The sequence below is a fragment of the Gorilla gorilla genome, chromosome 3 (genome assembly GCF_029281585.2).
Source record: "Gorilla gorilla gorilla isolate KB3781 chromosome 3, NHGRI_mGorGor1-v2.1_pri, whole genome shotgun sequence".
NCBI lineage: Eukaryota > Metazoa > Chordata > Mammalia > Primates > Hominidae > Gorilla > Gorilla gorilla.
Window position 1 is genome coordinate 56,403,610 of NC_073227.2, and position 20,579 is coordinate 56,424,188.

Below are 20,579 nucleotides of genomic sequence, written 5' to 3' on the forward strand. Positions count from 1 at the left end.
CACCTAGAGAAGCTAATTTTTAACATCCTCCTATATATGAAAAAATCATTTTCAATTATCATGAAACTAGTTATGGTACTAATGGCCAGGAAAAAAATGCAGACAGTGAAAATATTCTTCTATTGAAATTGTATTTTATAACTGTCAGTAAAAAATAAATAATAAAATCAACATTATAATACAAAAATAGACAATGGGTTAATAATTTGAAGTTACATTGATCATTTTTTTAAAAAGGAAAAATGTTTTTATATATTGATCTGTCACAGTGGTGAATAGTATAGCTTTCGTTTTTGAAAACTTTTCAATAGCTTCTTCAGAATTGATCTTTCGATATTGGGGCTTAGTACATCATAGCCAGATTTATCAATCTGTCTACTCTTACTTGATGGAAGAACACTATCTTTAAATTTTAATTTTGAAAGTTTTTTTCATGAAGCAACTGCTACACAGAGAAAATCTTCAGCATAAGGATAAGTTCAGCAGAGATTCTTAAAATTCCATTCTCCAGTAAATTCCAGAAATTGCCATACTTTCCTTGCCTTTGTTTTTGAAGGATCAAGTCTAATGATTTTTCAATGTCTTCGCAGTTAAAATATTTTAAACACAAGCTGAAAATCGCATATAATGACAGAATTGAGGCAACTCCAAATCCTTTCATTGACTTTAAAAATCACTGTACCATTGTTGTTTATTTCTAATATGCTTAAATATAATAATATATTGTACCACAGGGTTGGAGGCACACATTTCGCTGAAGTGAGCTTGAATAATTTCAGATTGCTACCAACTTTCTCTTGAAAGGAACATGTGTAGTGGAATCCACCTGTATCAGGGGAGACTTTAAGTAGAAGACTATAACTGGGAGCTTTCCTAATTAAGTCTTACATGAAGTGCGGTATTTATTAAAGTATAAGTCATAAAATGTGCTTACTTAAAGCTTACATGTATGTTATTAAAACTCAACAGTTGTTTATAGCTTAGACCAACTATTTTTCAGGGAGGAGTGCTTTTATAACTGATGTTTATTATTGCTGGGGCATGATGATAATAGAAAGCCGACCAACTTGGTTTTATTTTTGTTTCCAAATTGCCTACAGACAATACACCCACTTATTGCCTACTTTTGGGGAGGTGAGCAGCACTTTCATCACCCTTCCCTTGATGTACATGAGCAGAGTGAAAAGGATTAACTATAGGGAGACCACAAAAAACACTGATTGGAATTCCAGAAATAGGATGTGATGAAGGCCTGAATTTGGTTATTCAGGAGACAACAGGAATGTAAAGGAAGCGATAGATTTAAGAAATGACCAGAGATTAATAAATGGAATTTAAAGTAAGAAAAATTTGAGCTAGAATGACTTGGAAAATGGTGTTTTAACAGAAAAGAGATTTTTAAAGGAGCTGGTTTGTGGAGGAAGACATTATACTGGTAGCATGAAACAATAATTGTTTTGCACTAGCATCTTTGCTTCTCACAGTAAGGTATTGCTGAAGTGGAATTATCTAAATATTAAAATAACCAAAGAAAGTTTTAAACCATAAATATTTTCGAACAGCCAACACACTGAACTCTATTATTAGAAAGATTCAGAGTTTCACTTAAACTACTACACTTTGTCATTTAAAAGTGATTTTGTTTTAGAAAACTAATCAAATTAAGATAATTCAGAATAACCTTGGATTTTTGTTATTTGAGTAACATTATATGACTGTGGTATTTTAGGAAAATCGTTCATTTCATTCTTTCTGTATCAGGTGAATTTAGAGTTTACTGCCTGATTCTGTGTGTAATCTGATTCTTCAGATTTCCCAGTTCACAGTTTTTGCTTGTCTGTAGATAACTGTTGTTATTACAATCACATGTGAAACTTGAGGGATAAATAGGGGTGGGGTCCATTGGAGTCGCCACAGCTATTAATTCAAATAGGATCCTTCCAGACGAGTTCATTATAGACGTTATTTAATATTAAATCCTTATTAAACTTTTTTTAATGGTTAATAGTGTGGACTGTGATGTGGACTGTAGTGTATGTTCAATTGGTTACCTTTACCCTCATTTATTCCACCCAACAACTGGCCTACGTTCTGTTCTTCAAACATACCAGGCATGGTCCTATCTCAGTATCTTTTTCAATTGCTTTTCCCTCTATCTGGAATGCTTTCCCCACATATCTACATAGCTTACTTCCTATCTTTTTTCAGATTTCTATGCAAATGTCATCTTAGGGAAATCTTTCCTGATCACTCTATTTATAATTGCAACTTAAATCGCCTACTTCCTGTCCCTCTTTTCTACTTAATTTTCTCTTTAGCAGCTATCACTGTCTGGCAGGCCATATATTTTACTGCCTCATTGTCTATCTCCCCTTTCCTAGAATATTAGTTTCATGAGAGTAGGGACTGTAGCCATCTAGTTGCCTACTGGATACATTATACCTAAAACAGTACCTGGAATAAAGCAGATAATAAACTATTTGAATGAATGAAAAAAACAGGAACAAGTGAGTAGATGAATAAAAATATAAATGGTTGAAAACATGTATGAATATATATGTAGATGAAAAATACTCTGATAGTAACCTGTATTTTTGTGCAATAGAAGTAAGATAACCCATTGGCTGGGTGCAGTGGCTCACGCATGTAATTCCAGCACTTCGGGATGCCAAGGCAGGCAGATCACTTGAGGTCAAGAGTTCCAGACCAGCCTGGCCAATATGGTGAAACCCCGTCTCTACTAAAAATACAAAAATTAATACAAAAATTAAGGCAGAGCCTTGCTTCATCGACTATGCTGAATGGAGTGCAGTGGTGCAGTCACAGCTCACTGCAGCCACAACCTCCTGGGCTCAAGCACTCCTCCCACCTCAGCCTCCTGAATAGCTGGGACCACAGACACACCACCATGTCTGGCTTATTTGTGTGTGTGTGTGTGTGTGTGTGTGTGTGTGTGTGTGTGTGTGTGTGTGTGTGTGTGTGTGTGTGTGTGTAGACAGAGTCTCCATGTGTGTGTGTGTGTGTGTGTGTGTAGACAGAGTCTCCCTGTGCTGCCCAGGCTGATCTCAAACTCCTGGGCTCAAGCGAATCTTCCTGCCTTGGCCTCCCAAAGGCCTGTAAGTGCTGGGATTATAGGCATGAACCACCTCACTTGGCCAAGAAATCTTAATTCTTTCTGATAATATATCAAGTATCCCTTTATCAGCCCAATAACGTTTATGCAGCCTAGCTAGGTTTAGAGTGACGAGAGCTCTCTTTTTTTGCACATAAACACTAAAGGTATATGAAGTCTGACTTTCAAATCAGCAGAGTAACTAAAATATTTTAGAGCTGCTTAAATACACTGGTAGGTGTGAGAGTCATCAGTCTGTCAGAGCCATAGTAACTGTATATTGGGGAAATTGGAACCACTTTTATCTTGGATGGCCCTGAGCTGCTGCTTACCTGCTAATTTTGAGTTTCAGTGCAGTTAATAGATTAGGAGTTTGGAAAAAAGCTTAGCTTTCCTAATGGAAAACTTTAAAAGGTAGAGATGGTCTGACTCCTCCAAACCCCTCAACCCACACCAGCATTACATAGCGTGCTCCCCACTTGCATACATATGTGCACAGCTTAGATATCCAAAGTCTGAGGTAAAAAATTAGTTGTACTCTACAAGATGATATTGAACATATTAAAGTTACTAGATTGTGACTCGCCAAGGACCTGCTGGGTTCTGAGTTTTCTTCTCCTTTTTGAGTATGCAGATTATGGTTTCACATTAGGGCAATTCATCTAACAATAACCGCTTTGCCAAAATCTGCTTTTTTTGCGTTGAACAAGTGCTGCACTTCATACTGTGTGCTTGTTTTCATCACTTTTATCTTTGTATTCTTTGTATCCCTAGCATGTTTGTGGTGGTTTGTTTTCTCTTTGATATTTTGACCAATAGACGTATTGGAGATTTTCTCACCTGTAAGAAACTCTTTTTTAAAGTTTATGTTCTATCCCCTTTTCTTTCCAACTTAATGCACTAAGCATCACTTTAAAATTCTTTTGCTTCTAGGATTCTAACATATTTGCACCTTATGGCTTCTGTTCTTTGATAAATTTTTAAGTTTGTATTAAAACATTCAAGTTTACAGACGCTGTAGCCTTTATCTTGTACTTCCAGGCAAATATTACAGTTCCTTATTTTTCAACAGCTTCGCAAAGGCTGAAAAATTTGCCTCGCACTTCCCTCAAAGCCAAACAGTTGCTTCAAACTTCATCTACAAAAAGAGGTAACTACAGCCTCTTACTTAGTTTAAAATTTCAGCAAATGATCTAGTTAAATCTTAAGCCATTTGGCATACTGAGTCAGTGGTGTCTGTAAGGCACATTTTAGTCTTATTTTAAAGAATAATAAAATAATGAGGATTTATTCTGTTATTTGGATAAATCCAGAAGAAACATTTTCTACAGAGGTATGTATTGGGTTGCTTTTCTGAAAGGAGTAAATGATATATAGAGAATATATTTTTCTTACCCACTTAAAATGAAAGGGCATCATTTCAACTTTTTGCCAACTGAACTTCATAAGTGCTTTAAAATGAACCAAATGTCAGACATTCTGTATGTTGATGTTTTTTCCTCAGACTTCAATTTTTACTTTTACTTAAACCTGTGTAAAATGGGAACACTTCCACATTAGAAGGTAGTTGAAGTTAAATCACAAGTTGTGGTTGATTGATAGGTCTGGAATGTTTATGGAGTGGTAGCTTTCATAATAATAGTTGAAGAAATATATGAAGGTTGGACATCAAAGCTGTCCAATATTGGTTCCAAGACACTGAATGTATGGGCAGCTAGATGGAAGTAGAATTAAGAGAAAACAGTGGGATTGGATAGACCAACAGTAATAAAAACAAACAGAGGCCTCAAAGGAAATGGTATGAAACAATGAGGAAAAGTATTTTTCCTATCCAGAACATGTAGGTTTTCTGATAGCTTTAGATCTCGCTAAATAACCAAAATATGTAACAGAGATAAAGAACTAAAGAAAATTATGCAGGAAGAAGAAATTAGATTTTTTTTGAAAAAAAAAAAGATTTGGTTACGTTTACAAAAGTGCTATAATAGAAGTTTTGGCAAATTTATTACTGCAAATGTTTTTGCAGTGATTTCTTGGATTGAGTATAATTTAAGGAAATTGTTTTAGATAATAGGATTTGAAGGTAAGTCAAATAGGCAAATAAAAAAGCAGAATGTATGAATGTTTGTATTTTGAATATCAGAAGTTGACCATGGCCCTCCAATATGAATGTTTTTTGGTGCCATGGTCAGGTATGTTAGTAATAGACTGGATAGATTATGTGTGATGGGAAAGGAGGTGACTTAATAGGGGTTATTATAGAAAGGGGTTTTTGTGGACTTACTTGGGAACCTTAGGCTTTTTTTTTTTTTTTTTTTTTGAGACTTTTCAAGATTTTTTAGTACTTCCATGGCTAGGGGTGGGAGGCATATAAAAACATGAACCTGAAAACACTGTGGTATCTAAACTAGGGCAGGAGATCACTATACCGTAATAAAAGAGTAGAAGATTTTAAGTTTATATAAATTTTGTTGTTTGCCTCTGTAAGCTGTTTCATAATGTTTTTTTGGAATTAAGTAGGTTTACATAACTTAAAATTTTTACCTAAAGATTTCATGTTGCTGCGTTGATCAGGTTAAGAAAACCATAACTTCTAGCTGTATTTTTAAAATTTGCCAATAGGGGTTACATTATTTTTATCACTCCAAGCTACCAAACTGCCTATCCTCTCTGATAAGATAACAGGAAAGCCCAAACTTGGAACTGTTATGAACTGCAATTCTTGGCATCTCTAGCTGTCTTGTTGACTTAGTAAAAGTAAAGAAGGGGGAGGAGGGGCAGGGGGTGTGCTATTCTGTTTTGTTTAATCCCTTACTTATTTAACTTGATCCAGACTTTTATATTTTCTGATTAGTATTGTGACGTGGGCATTATCATTACCTACCTCTTCTCTATAAATTTTTAACCAGTTGGGAAATGGACACAGATATAAGGTAAGATTTAAAATATTAGCTTAATAATTGATGAAGCTGAAATGGAGAATATCTTTTGGATCCAAGGCCAAAATGGATTTTCTGATTTCCCCTCATATCGAGACATTAAAGGGAGGGGTCTGCATTGACTGGCAGGAGCCTCTTCTCTTGTGGGGTTGTGAGGCACACAGGAGACAAAGGCCACCTGTTCACAGGTATATTTGGCATATTGAACGTGTCCAGTAAAGAAACATGGACCAACAGGTGATAAATTGGCACACAAATCAATTCATCCATGCTGGGGATGAACCTGTACAATTGTCTAGAAAGCTAATATATCGTAGGGGTGACAGGATCATGGGAGGAGGAAAAAGATTACTTAACAATTGGAAATATAGTCACTTTGATTTTAATTGCATTTGGTAGTAGCAGGTGTTTGAAAATGGAAAGTAAGAACTGTGTTGCTTGGCACAGTCACTCCATAAATATTTGTTGAATGAATATAGTCATGCTACTAAAGTCAAAAAAGGATGGACACGTTCTTCTTTGCATTTTCTTTTTACAAGTTTTTTGTGTTTCTTCAGCCTATCCCACTCTGAAGAAAACAATCCAGTCTATGTTTTTAAGACTTCATGGAAGTGGCTGTTTAAACTGCTTTGAGAAAGATTTTATTCATTCCCTGTTGTTGGGCACTGAGTGAAGTGGAGGTAAATAGGGCAGAGACCTCACCAAGCCAGCGGGAAAAAATGAAGACTAATTAGACAAAGTGAATGCAGAGATAACAGGATATTAATTCCTTCTTAGTTGCCTCTTTCCTTCTAAACACCCCATTAAAAAATGGACAAAGGACATGAACAGACACTTCTCAAAAGAAGACATTCATGCGGCCAACAAACATATGAAAGTTCTTGCCTCTTCTGTATTTAGAAGGAAAGAGGCAACTAAGAAGGAAATACAGAAGGAAAGAGGCAACTAAGAAGGAATTAATGATGGTAATTGTTTAATACTCTTTTCACTATATTTTGAGATACGTTGAAATAAACAGTATTTATAGAAGACCTTAATGATAAGATTTTTGTTTTTGCTTCAATTTTTATTTTAAGTTTTGGGGTACATGTGCAGGATGTGCAGGTTTGTTACATAGGTAAATGTGTGCCCTGGTGGTTTGCTGCACAGATCAACCTATCACCTAGGTATTAAGCCCAGCATTCGTTAGCTATTCTTCCTGATGCTGTCCCTTCCCCCGCCGCCCCTGACAGCCGCCAGTGTGTGTTGTTCCCCACAGTGTGTCCATGTGCTCTTACTGTTCAGCTCTAACTTGTGAGAACATGGGGTGTTTGGTTTTCTGTTCCTGCATTAGTTTATTGAGAATAATGGCTTCTAACTCCATCTATGTCCCTGCAAAGGACATGAATTCTTTCTTTCTTATGGCTGCGTAGTATTCCATGGTGTATATGTACCACATTTTCTTTATCCAGTCTGCCATTGATGGGTATTTGGGTTGATTGCATGTCTTTGCTGTTGTGAATAGTGCTGCAATGAACATACACATGCGTGCATACATCTTTATAATAGAATGATTTATATTCCTTTGAACATATACCCAGTAATGGGATTGCTGGGTCAAAAGGTATTTCTGCTTTTAGATCTTTGAGGAATCACCATGCTGTCTTCCACAGTGGTTGAACTAATTTACACTCCCACCAGCAGTGTAAGTGTTCCTTTTTCTCCACAGCCTCGCCAGCCAGCATCTGTTGTTTCTTGCCGTTCTGACTGGTGTGAGATGGTATCTCATTGTGGTTTTGATTTGCATTTCCCTAATGATCAGTGATGATGCGCTTTTTTTCATGTTTGTTGGCCCCATGAATGTCTTATTTTGAGAAGTGTCTGTTTATGTTCTTTGCCTACTTTTTAATAGGGTTGTTTGTTTTTTTCTTGTAAATTTGTTTCAGTTCCTTGTAGACTCTGGATAGTAGACCTTTGTCAGATGGATAGATTGCAAAAATTTTCTCCCATTCTGTAGGTTGCCTGTTCACTCTGATGATAGTTTCTTTTGCTGTGGAGAAGCTTTTTAGTTTAATTAGATCCCATTTGTCAGTTTTTGCGTTTGTTGCGATTGCTTTTGGCATTTTCATCATGCAACCTTTGCCCATGCCTGTGTCCTGAATGGTATTGCCTAGGTTTTCTTCTAGGGTTCTTATAGTTTGGGGTTTTACATTAAAGTCTTTAATCCATCTTGAGTAAATTTTTTATAAGGTGTAAGGAAGGGGTCTAGTTTCAATTTTCTGCATATGGCTAGCCTGTTCTCCTAACACCATTTATTAAATAGGGAATCCTTTCCCCATTGCTTGTTTTTGTCAGGTTTGTCAAAGATCAGATGGCTGTAGATGTGCAGTCTTATTTCTGAGTTCTCCCTTCTGTTCCATTGGTCCATTTGTCTGTTCTTGTACCAGTACTATGCCGTTTTGGTAACTGTAGCCTTGTAGTATAGTTTGAAGTCAGGTAGCATGATGCTTCCAGCGTTGTTCTTTTTGCTTAGGATTGTCTTGGCTATTGGGGCTCTTTTTTGGTTCCATATGAATTTTAAAATAGTTTTTTTCTAATTCTGTAAAGAATGTCAGTGGTAGTTTAATGGGAATAGCATTGAATCCATAAATTACTTTAGGCAGTATAGCCATTTTCATGATATTACGATATTGATTCTTCCTGTCCATGAGCATGGAATGTTTTTCCATTTCTTTGTTTCCTCTCTGATTTCCTTAAGCAGTGGTTTGTGGTTTTCCTTGAAGAGGTCTTTCATTTCCCTTGTTAGCTGTATTCCTAGGTATTTTATTCTTTTTGTAGCATTGTGAATGGGAGACCATTCATGATTTGGCTCTCCGCTTGCCTGTTTTTGGTGTATTAGGAATGCTAGTGATTTTTGCACATTGATTTTGTATCTTGGGACTTGGCTGAAGTTGCTTATCAGCTTAAGAAGCTATTGAGCTGAAATGATGGGGTTTTCTGGATATAGAATAATGTCATCTGCAAACAAAGATAATTTGACTTCCTCTCTTCTGTTTGAATACACTTTATTTTTTTCTCTTGCCTGATTGCCCTGACCAGATCTTCCAAAACTATGTTGAATAGGAGTGGTGGGAGAGAGCATCGTGGTCTTGTGCCGCTTTTCAAAGGGAATGTTTCAAGCTTTTGCGCATTCAGTATGATATTGGCTGTGGGTTTGTCGTATGTGTCTCTTTTTATTTTGAGGTATTTCCTTCAGTACATAGTATGTTGAGAGTTTTTAACGTGAGGGGATGTTGAATTTTATTGAAGACCTTTTCTGTGTCTATTGAGATAATCATGTGGTTTTTGTCTTTAGTTCTGTTTATGTGATGAATTACATTTATTGATTTGCATATGTTGAACCAACCTTGCATCCTGAGGATAAAGCCAACTGGATCTTGGTGGATAAGCTTTTTGATGTGCTGCTAGGGTTCAGTTTGCCAGTATTATATTGAGGATTTTTGCATCAACATTCATCAGGGATATTGGCCTGATGTTTTCTTTTTTGTTGTATCTTTGCTAGGTTTTGGTATCAGGATGTTGCTGGCCTCGTAAAATGAGTTAGAGAGGAGTCTCTCCTTTTCAATTGTTTGGAATAGTTTCAGTAGAAATTGTACCAGCCATTCTTTGTACCTCTGGTAGAATTCAGCTGTGAATCTGTCTGGTATTGGGCTTTTCATTGATTGGCAGGCTATTTATTACCTCCTCAATTTCAGAACTCATTATTGGTTTATTCAGGGATTCAGTTTCTTCCTGGTTCAGTCTTGGGAGGGTGTATGTGTCCAGGAATTTATCTATTTCTTCTAGATTTTCTAGTTTATGTACATAGAGGTGTTTATAGTATTATCTGATGGTTGTTTGTATTTCTCTTGGGTCACTGGTGATATTCTCCTTATAATTTCTGATTGTGTCTATTTGATTCTTCTTCTTTTTTTTTTTTTTTTTTGAGACAGAGTCTTGCTCTGTCGCCCAGGCTGTAGTGCAGTGGCACAATCTTGGCTCACTGCAAGCTCCTCTGCTTCCTGGGTTCAAACAGTTCTCATGCCTCAGCCACCCAAATAGCTGGGATTACAGGCATGTGCCACCACGCCTAGCTAATTTGTTTGTATTTTTAGTAGAGACGGGGTTTCACTATGTTGGCCACACTTGTCTTGAATTCCTGTCCTCAAGTGATTGCCCGCCGTGGCCTCACAGAATGTTGGGATTACAGGCGTGAGCCACTGTGCCTGGTCCCTTTTCTTCTTTATTATTCTAGGTAGTAGTATATTTTATTAATCAAAAAAAAAAGCTTCTAAATTCGTTTTTTTGTTTGTTTGTTTGTTTTTTTAAGGGTTTTTCTTGTCTCTATCTCCTTCAGTTCTTCTGCTAGCTTTGGAGTTTGTTTGCTCTTGGTTCTCTAGTTCTTTTAGTTGTCGTGTTAGGTTGTTGATTTGAGATCTTTCTAGCTTTGTGATGTCAGCATTTAGTGCCGTAAATTTCCCTCTTAACATTGCCTTAGCTGCATCCTAGAGATTCTAATATGTTGTCTCTTTGTTCTGATTAGTTTCAAAGAAAGTCTTGATTTTTGCCTTAATTTCATTATTTACCCAAGAGTCTTTCAGGAACAGGTTGTTCACTTTCCATGTAGTTGTGTGGTTTTGAGTGGATTTCTTAATCTTGAGTTTTAATTTGATTGTGCTGTGGTCTGAGAGACTGTTATGATTTCAGTTCTTTTGCATTTGCTGAGGACTATTACGTGATCAATTTTAGAGTAAGTGTTGTGTGGTGATCAGAAGAACGTATATTCTGTTGTTTTTGTGTGGAGAGTTTTGTAGACATCTATCAGGTCCACTTAATCCAGAGCTGGGTTCAGGTCCTAATATCTTTGTTAATTTTCTGTCTCGATGTTCTAATATTGTCAGAGGGGTGTTAAAATCTCTCACTATTATTGTGTGGGAGTCTAAGTCTCTTTGTAGGTCTCTAACAACTTGCTTTATGAATCTGGGTGCTCCTGTATTGGGTTACATATATATTTAGGATAGTTAGCTCTTCTTCTTGAATTAAAAACCCTTTACCATATGTAATGCCCTTCTTTGTCTTTTTTGATCTTTGTTGGTTTAAAGTCTGTTTTGTCAGAAAGTAGGATTGCGACCCCTGCTTTTTTCTGTTTTCCATTTGCTTGGCAAATTTTCCTTCATCCCTTTATTTTCAGCCTGTATGTGTCTTTGCATGTGAGATGGGTCGCTTGAAGATAGCATGGGTCTTGACTCTTTATCCAGCTTGCCACTCTGTGTCTTTTAATTGAGGCATTTAGCCCATTTACATTTAAAGTTAATATTGTTATGTGTGAATTTGATCCTGTCATGATGTTAGCTCGTTATTTTGCAGACTTGTTTATGTGGTTACTTTACAGGGTCACTGGTCTGTGTACTTCAGTGTGTGTTTGTAGTGGCTGGTAACGGTTTTTCCTTTCCATATTTAGTGCTTCCTTCAGGAGCTCTTGCAAGGCAGACCTGGTGGTGATGAATTCCCTCAGCGTTTGCTTTTCTGAAAAGGATCTTATTTCTCCTTCACTTATGCAGCTTGGTTTAGCCAGATATGAAATTCTGGGTTAGAAATTCTTTTCTTAAAGAATGTTGAATGTTGACCCCCAATCTCTTCTGGCTTTGTAGTGTTTATGCTGAGAGGTCCTCTGTTAGTCTGATGGGCTTTCCTTTGTAGGTGACCTGGCCTTTGTCTCTGGCTGCCCTTAATTTTTTTTTTTTTCCTTCATTTCGACCTTGGAGAATCTGATGATTATGTGTCTTTGGGTTGGTCTTCTTGCAGAGTATCTTACTAGGGTTCTCTGGATTTCCTGAATTTGATTATTGACCTTGTCTTGCTAGGTTGGGGAAGTTTTCCTGGATGATATCCTGAAGTATGCATTCCAACTTGATTCTGTTCTCCCCATCTCTTTCAGGTACCCAATCATTCATCGGTTTGGCCTTTTTACATAATCCCATATTTGTTCATTCCTTTTTATTCTTTTTTCTGTATTCTTTTCTGCCCGTCTTATTTCAGAAAATAGTCTTCAGACTCTGAGATTCTTTCCTCCGCTTGGTCTGTTCTGCTGTTGATACTTGTTATTGCATTGTGAAGTTCTCACACCTGATGAAGCTGTGTTTTTCAGCTCCATCAGGTCAGTTATGTTCCTCTCTAAACTAGCTATTCTGGTTGTCAGCTCCGGTATTGTTTTATCATGATTCTTAGCTTCTTTGCATTGGGCTCAGCAAAGTTCAGAACCCTACTTCTGTCATTTCAGCTGTCTCAGCTTCAGCCCAGTTCTGTGCCCTTGCCGGAGAGATGTGGTCATTTGGAGGAGAAGACAAATTCTGGCTTTTTGAGTTTTCAGTGTTTTTGCATTGATTCTTTTTCATCTTTATGGGCTTATCTACCTTTGATCTTTGAGGTTGCTGACCTTTGAATGGGGCTTTTGTGCGGTCCTTTTTGTTGATGTTGTTGTTGCTTTCTGTTTTTAACAGTCAGGCCCTTCTTCCATAGGGCTGCTATGGTTTTCTGGCGGTCCATTCCAGACCCTAGTCACCTCAGTCCCTCCTGCATCTGGAGGTATCACCATTGAAGGCTGCAGAACAGCAAAGATGGCAGCCTGTCCTTTCCTCTGGGAGCTCCGTCCCAGGGGGACACTGACCTGATGCTGGCCCGAACTCTCCTTTATGAGGTATCTGGAGACCCCTGTTGGGAGGTCTCGGGCAGTCGGGAGGAATGGGATCAGGGTCCCACTTACAGAAGACGTCTGGCTGCCCTTTTGTGGAGCAGGTGTGGTGCTCTGGGGGGATCCCCTTTTGTCCAGACTGCTCTGACTCTCCAGAGCCAGCAGGCTGGAAAGGCTGTTGGCTGAACCACAGAGACAGCGGTCGCTCCTCCTCCAGGGGCTCCATCATCAGAGTACTGTTCGTATAACCCTGGCTGGAGTTGCTGAAATTCTCGCAGGGAGGCCTTGCCCAGTGAGGAGGGATGGATCAGGGTCCCACTTAAAGAAGCAGTCTGGCCACGATCTGGCACAGCAGCTGTGCTGCATTGTGGGGGAACTCCTGGTCTGGACCATCTGGACTTTCCAGAGCCAGCAGGCTAGCACAGCTGACTCCAACCACAGAGATGGCGGCCACCCTTCCTCCCAGGAGTTTGGTCTGTGTCAGGCAGTCTCCAGCCTGCTACCACTGGCTGGCTGGAATTCCAAGCCAGTGGGTCTTGTGAGGTGCCGTGGGAATGGAGCCCAGAGAACACTGCTGCCTGGTTCCTTGGATTCAGCCCCCTTCCTAGGGTAATGCATGGAGGGATCTCCTCCTGCCTTGCATGAATTCCTGGAACTGGAGTATGCAAAACTACTGGGTCTCCGTGAGTGCCTGAGTGGCCATTCTGCGGAGACGCCACACAGCTTTGTGCTTTGGATCCTAGGCTGTGGTGGCGTGGGCTTGTGAGGGAATCTCTTGATCTGTGGGTTGCAAAGATCCGTGGGAGAAGCGTGGTTTCTCAAGTCAGGGCAGGGTTGCACAATCACTCACCACCTTTCTTGGCTGGCGATGGGGGCTCTCCTGGCTCCATGCTGCATCCAAGTGGGCCATTGCCTCACCCTGCTTCTTTTCCTCTTTCTCCATGGGGTCAAGCTGTTCGCCTAAGTCAGTCCCAGTGCGAGAACCTGGATACCTCAGTTCAAGGTGCAGAATGAACTCACTCTTTCTTTCCTCTTTTCATTCCTCTCTGTGAGAGCTGCAGACCGCTGCTACTTCCAATTGACCATCTTGGCCCACCCTCCGACTTTTGCATTTCTAATGATTAGATTTTAAAATGCCTTTTGATATTAGACTACCTGAAAATGGAGAATGAAAGAATTTTGTGATTACCTAGGATTCAAAATTAAAAATTGTCTTCTCTTTTCTATCAGCTGACAAGTATTTATTGAATCTGTATCAGAAACAAGATACACTCGTTATATCCTTTCCTGTTTGCTTCTCTATTCTAGCCCCTCTTTGCTTTCTCCTCTTACAGTTGTGTTCAAAACTAGCTTCTGACATACAGACTTCTTAGAAACAATTAAAATGATAGGAGTTGTTTCCCCTCCTATGATTTTGATATGTAAAATTTGGAGAATGAGAGAAGAAAGAGCATGGAGGCTGTTCTTGAGGTTCCCTCCAAACACACATTCCTGTTAGACCATTTCATGCCAGTTTTGGAATGATAACATTATAGGTTTTATTTTACATTTAGACTTAATAATGTTTTTATGGCTTTCTAAGGCCTTTGTCTTTCTCTGTAGTTAAATCTTGATTACAGCTGTCAATTTCCTTTGCTGAGAAAGTCCTGGGTCAAAACTCTTTAAAGGTCACCTGTGTCCAATCAACCTCATTATATTTTTATTGTTCCCTGGCCCACATGTTTATAGATGAGTCAAAATGCTGCTGCCGTGAAACATTTTTTCCAATAGTATAACTGCAGCTTAGTATACCTCTTGAAATCCTCTCTAGTTTCCCCTCCACTTATACATAAACTTTGTTAAAGTATTTCTCTCCATATCTTGATGTTGTAGGACTTCACTTGTTCTTTCATAGACTGTATTGCATTTATCTAATAATTTAGGGATTAATAAATTTATAATGATTTCTGGTTTATAAATCTGTTTTTAAACTTTGCTATTTTTAAATAAAACACGAAATCAGAAAACCAATACACAGTTTAATTAATTCTTATACGGCAAACGCCCTTACCATCCATATCAGGAGACTAGAACTTGGCACCTCTGACATCGTCCACCTGTCTGCTTCCAAACACAACCCTCTCTTGACCCCTCCCCAAAAAGTATCTACTCTTCTGAACTTTCATAGCAGTCACTTCCTTTTTTGTATAGTTTTATCATCCAAGTTTTGAAACTAGTTTTGCCTTTTTGATATGTCTTTTTAAGTTTCTCTTTATAGTTTTCTTCCATTTCTTTTCTCTCTCTCTCTTGTTGTTTGTTTCTTAGAAGAAACCACCAGATCATTTGTTCTGCAGAGGTTCTTACAGGCTGAACTTTGCTGATTACTTTTTCATGGCTTTGTTTAGCAAGTTCCCTTGTATTTTCTATAAAGTGATAGTTGGATCTAGGCAATTAATTGAATTGTTTTGCTATTTTTTGCAAAACTATTTTTTTTTTGCATAGGTAGTAGTGCTTCTTTATCCAAAGGTGCATAAAGTGGGGTTTCCTCTTTTCATGATGTTAGCAGTCATTGATGTGTAATGCCTAGATTCATAATTCATTAGTTATTACAGAATTGGGAATTTTAATTCCAGTATTCCCTTTTTTATTTGTCAAAATACTGTATAAAGAGAATTTTTTCCTTATTTGGTCACCCAGTGGTAGTTTCTTTAGGAAATTCAGACCAAATATTTGTTCTTTCCCTTTATTTACTAGTTTACAAAATTAAAAAATGGCAACGTGGCACCTTCCAAAGGTGGCCAGTTTTAAAAAATGTTTTTCATTATGAAATTACAGATTTAAACGTATTTTTTAATACATTTCAGGTCATTCTAGATGTTTTTCCAACTTTGCTGGAAGCCTCTACAAGTTGGATTCCAAGTCTTTTTGACACGACTCTAGTAGTCTTTGATACCGTCTTGCTAACTGGTATGACAAGATTGGCTGGTCTTGTACATTTCTTGCCAGAGACCTGGAATCAGGCATTTCTCCAAAAAGTCCTGCTTGCTTTTGGTAGGCAATGGTATTTCAAGACCAAAATCTGTGTGTTTAGCTATACTTATTGCTACTGGGTTGGTCATTGTTTCCAGGTCTTCTTAGTTACTAGAGCTAGGAAACATATGTGTAGGTTTGTGTTTGTATATTTTTTTAATATTAAATGCAGAGCTTGTGGGCAATTATTTAACCTCCTTTAGCATTCTCTCATCCTGAGAATCTTATTTCTTAGCAACACATAGAATTAGAATATCATAATAATTTGTTTTGTCCCATATTTCACATAAAGTGTTCTTGGAATAACATTAGCGTAACATAACAATATGTTTACTGAAAACAATTTTTACAACTTTTGGTTATGCTCTCTCTCTTTTTTTTTTAAGTTAAGCTATATCCACATTGTCAGATACCTGTTACATACTATTTTCTCCTTCACGTACCTCGTTTAGTTTAGGGTCTCCGTTTAAATACATGTTTGATGCTTAATGCCAGTTTATATGTCATTGTCTCATCAGTCATTTTTCTTGTCTGAAGCTTATTCTGTAATAGATTCCTTAAGGAATTATGAGAACAGTATTCATTCTTTCAATTTTTGCATGTTGATGATAACTTATCTCTTGTTTTCATACTTGAAAGTAATTGTCTAGATATGAAATCTTTGGCTCACTTTTTCTTTAACTTAAATGTATTACTCCACCTTCTGCAAGAATAAAGAATTGTTTCTGTTATAATCATTTGGTCTTTTTATCTGGATGTACAATGGATATTTTCTTTTTCTTTATAATAATTTACTAGAATATGTCTTAGTATTGATCATTCTGAGCTGATTTTCCCAGATTTGGGGTATGTTCTTTCATTATAGAGTAGCAAACTTTGTTTTTCAGAAAAGTTTTATTGAATTATAGTTTTTTATATTCTGTTCTCTTGCTTTGGTTTTCTTTTTTGTGGGAACTCCTGTTGTACATATGTTCGAGGTTCGTTTCTTGTTTCTAATATTTGTTGCCTTCTCTTGAATTATTTTTTCTTCTAAAAGTTTGTTTTCATTGTCTGTTTCTCTTACATTATGTATTGTGTATATTGACTCTTATGTTTCTCCTTAGTCGTCTTCTTAAAATGATTCATTTTATAGCTAATTCCTTCCTGAGTTCCATCAGCTCATTTCCTAGTGTTTCTCACTCTGATTTATGCTATTCTTTCGTATCTTGTAGCAATATTAAAATGTTTTTAAAATGTGAAATAATAGATAATTTTATCTTTGTGTGTATGATTTCTTACCATGATTTCTGGTAAGATTTCACTTCTTGTAGAAGAGTTACTCTACTCCTTATTTAAATTCTTTTTTTTCTTGTAATAACTTTATGTGTGATTTGACTTCAGTCCTTTTCTATTGCTCATTTTTCCATGAAATTGATTTTTCTAAACACTTAGAGAGCTTGATTTAAGACTTACTAATTTTATGGTTCTATAGCATAGCTCTCTCTCTTGTATTTGGAAGTGTTCAGAAACATGGCTGCTTATTTTCTGAGATTTCTTTCCTTTATTCCCTCTCTCCACTTTCAAAATTACCTTTTCTTAAAGTGTACTATTTGGTGTTTTTTAGTATATTCACAGAGGGAGAAACCATTACCACTATCTTATTTTAGAAGCTATTTATCACCCCCATAAGAAACACCATACTTATTAATAGAACTCCTCATTCCTCACTTCTTCCAGCCCCTGGCACCCACTCATCTACCCTCTCTGTCTCTAGATTTGCCTATGTTGGACATTGGATATAAATGGAATTATACAATATATGATCTTTTGTGACTGGCTTCTTTTACTTAGCATAATGTTTTCTAAGTTCGTCATTCTGTAGCATGTATCAGTATAGTCATTTGCTGCATAACAGAGTTTCAGGGCCAGGCACAGTAGCTCATGCCTATAATGCCAGCACTTTCGGCGGCTGAGGTAGGAGGATCATTTGAGCCCATGAGTTTGAGATCAGCCTGGGCAACATAGTGAGGCTACATCAGAAAAAATAAAATAGCCAGGCATGGTGGCACGCATCTGTGGTCTCAGCCACTCAGGAGGCTGAGGTTGGAGGATTGCTTGAGTTTCAAATGGTTGAGGCTGCAGTGAGGTGTGATCGCACCACTTCCAGCTTGGGCAACAGAGCAAGACAACCCTATCTCAAAAAATCTAAAACGAACAAAAAAAAAACCACGACATTTCAGTCAACAATGGATTGCGTGTACGATGGTGGCAATTTCTATCACCTAGTAACATCATAGACCTTCCAGTAGGACAAGATGTGGAGGTGGAAGATAGTGATATTGATGATCCTAACCCTGTATAGGCTTAGGCTTATGTGTGTGTTTCTGTCCATTTTTAGCAAAAAAAAAAAAAAAAAAAAAAATTCAGGTAAAATAAATAAAAATTTAAAATTAAAAAACACTTGTAGAATAAGGATATAAAGAAAGAAAATATTTTTGGACAGCTGTACAACATGTTTGTGTTACAAGCTATGTGTTATTACAAAACAGTCAAGTTTTTAAGTTAAAGCTTATAAACTAAAATAGTTACAGTAAGCTAAGGTTAATTTATTATTGAAGAAAAATAAATTTAGTGTAGCTTAAGTGTGTAGTATTTATAAAGTTTGCAGTAGGGTGTACCCTACTGCAGACTTTCACATTCACTTACCACTCACTCAACTTCAGTTCTATAAGCTCCATTCATGGAAAGTGCCCTATACAGATGTACCATATTTTGTCTTTTATAACATTTTTACTGCACTTTTTCTATGTTTAGATATGTTTGGATATGCAAATGCCGTTGTGTTACAATTGCCTACAGTATTCAGTACAGTAGCATGCTGTATTGGTTTGTAGCCTAGGAGCCATAGACTATTTTTAAAAATTTTTTGTGTGTACATAGTAGGTGTGTGTATTTATGGAGCACATGAGATATTTTGATACAGGCAAGCAATGTGAAATAATAACGTCACAGAGAATCAGGTCCCCATCCCCTCAAGCATTCATCCTTTGTGTTACAGACAATCCAATTACACTCTTTAAGGTATTTTAGAATATACAATTAAGTTATTGTTGACTATAGTCACCTGGTTGTGCTATCAAATAGTAGGTCTTTCTCTGTTTTTTTTTTTGGTATCCATTAACCATCTCCACCTCCCCCGACCCTGCCATCAGCTATTCCATATAGCCTAGGTGTGTAGTAGCTTAAATCACTTAGGTTTGCATAAGTACACTCAGATGTTCCTACACGGACAAACTTGCCTAATGATTCATTTCTCAGAACATATCCCCATCGTTAAGTGACACATAACTGTACTTTGTTCCTTTTTATTGCCAAATATTCCATTGCGTGGATGCACCACATTTTGTTTATCCATTCATCACTTGGTGGATACTTGAGTTGTTTCCACTTTTTGCCTATTGTGAATAATCCTGTGGTCAGACCCGGTGGCTCACGCCTGTAAATCCCAGCACTTTGGGAGGCCGAGGTGGGCAGATCACCTGAGGTCAGGAGTTTGAGACCAGCCTGGTCAACATGGTGAATCCTCGTCTCTACTAAAAGTACAAAAATTAGCTGGGTGTGGTGGTGGGCGCCTGTAACCTCAGCTACCCAGAAGGCTGAGGTAGGAGAACTGCTTGAACCTGGGAGGCAGAGGTTGCAGTGAGCTGAGATCGTGCCATTGCACTCCAGCCTGGATGACAGAACAAGACTCCATCTCAAAATAATAATAATAATAATGCTGTGAACATTCATGTACAAGTGTTTACATGGACAGACATGTTTTAGTTCTCTTGATTATATACTTAGTGTAATTATTGGATCATATGGTAGCTTTATGTTTAACATATTAAGGATCTGCTAAACTGTTTTCCAGAGTGGCTACAACATTTTACAGTGTCACCAGCACTGTATGAGGGTTCCAATTTCTCCATCTCCTCAGTAACACTTGTTGTCTTTTATTTTAGCGATCCTGGTGAAGTGTTGTAAAGTGGAATCTCATTGTGGTTTTTATTTTGCATGAATAATGTTGAGCATCTTTTCATGTGCTTATTGGCCATTTGTATATCTTCTTTGGAGAAATGTCTATTCAAATTCTTTGTCTCTGTTTTTTTAGTTTTTTTTTTTTAATTGAGTAGTCACATTCCTTTATATATTCTGGATTCAAGTCCCATATCAGATCCATGATTTGTAAATATTTTCTCCTACTCAGTGGATTTATTCTTCACTTTCTTTATGGTATCCTTTGAAGCACAAAAGTTCTTAATTTTGATGAAGTATCATTTATCAATTTTTGATCTTATGGGTCATGCTCATGGTGTCATAAGAAATCAGTGCCTAACCCTAGTCATAACTCCTGTTCCTTCTGCTCTACCCCACCTGCTCTTGCCAGACACGAATCCGCTGCGCTTTCCCCTTCGGTACTTGGAGCTTTCTGCAGCCCTTCCCTTCCCCAAGTCCGGCTCCGCTTGCAGTATCCTGCCCTCCTCCCCATCTGGCCTGCAGCACCAGCACCAGGACCATGCTCTTCGATTCCTTTTTCAATCCCTGTGGGCAAGGATGTAAACCTGGAACTCAAGAATGACCTGCTTATCTGTGGACCCCTGCATTCTGTGGATCAGTATCTCAACATCAGATTAACTAACATCAGCGTTACAGACCCTGAGAAATACCCTCACATCTTCATTCGGGGCTTAGTGGTTCAAAATGTGCAGTTGCCAGCAGACAGGGTCGACAAAGTTGCTGCAGAATGCAGCAAGGAAGGAAGCCCTATAGCAGAAACAGTGATGGCTCC

The 20,579-nt window shown here is 37.7% G+C and overlaps 1 protein-coding gene and 1 pseudogene across 3 annotated transcripts in view; both read left to right on the forward strand.

Moving 5' to 3' along the window:
• Positions 1 to 20,579, forward strand: part of SLAIN2 (SLAIN motif family member 2) — a 78,122-nt gene that overhangs the window by 46,878 nt on the left and 10,665 nt on the right. For 2 of the 3 annotated variants that reach the window (XM_004038645.5, XM_063705264.1), the window contains exon 7: positions 4,185 to 4,262. The exons of the other annotated variant lie outside the window; for it this stretch is intronic. In XM_004038645.5, the coding sequence (XP_004038693.4) occupies positions 4,185 to 4,262 (78 nt within the window). The remainder of the gene's footprint in view (positions 1 to 4,184; positions 4,263 to 20,579) is intronic. 3 annotated transcript variants of the gene reach the window in all.
• LOC101139168 (U6 snRNA-associated Sm-like protein LSm2) lies at positions 5,418 to 20,572 on the forward strand (annotated as a pseudogene).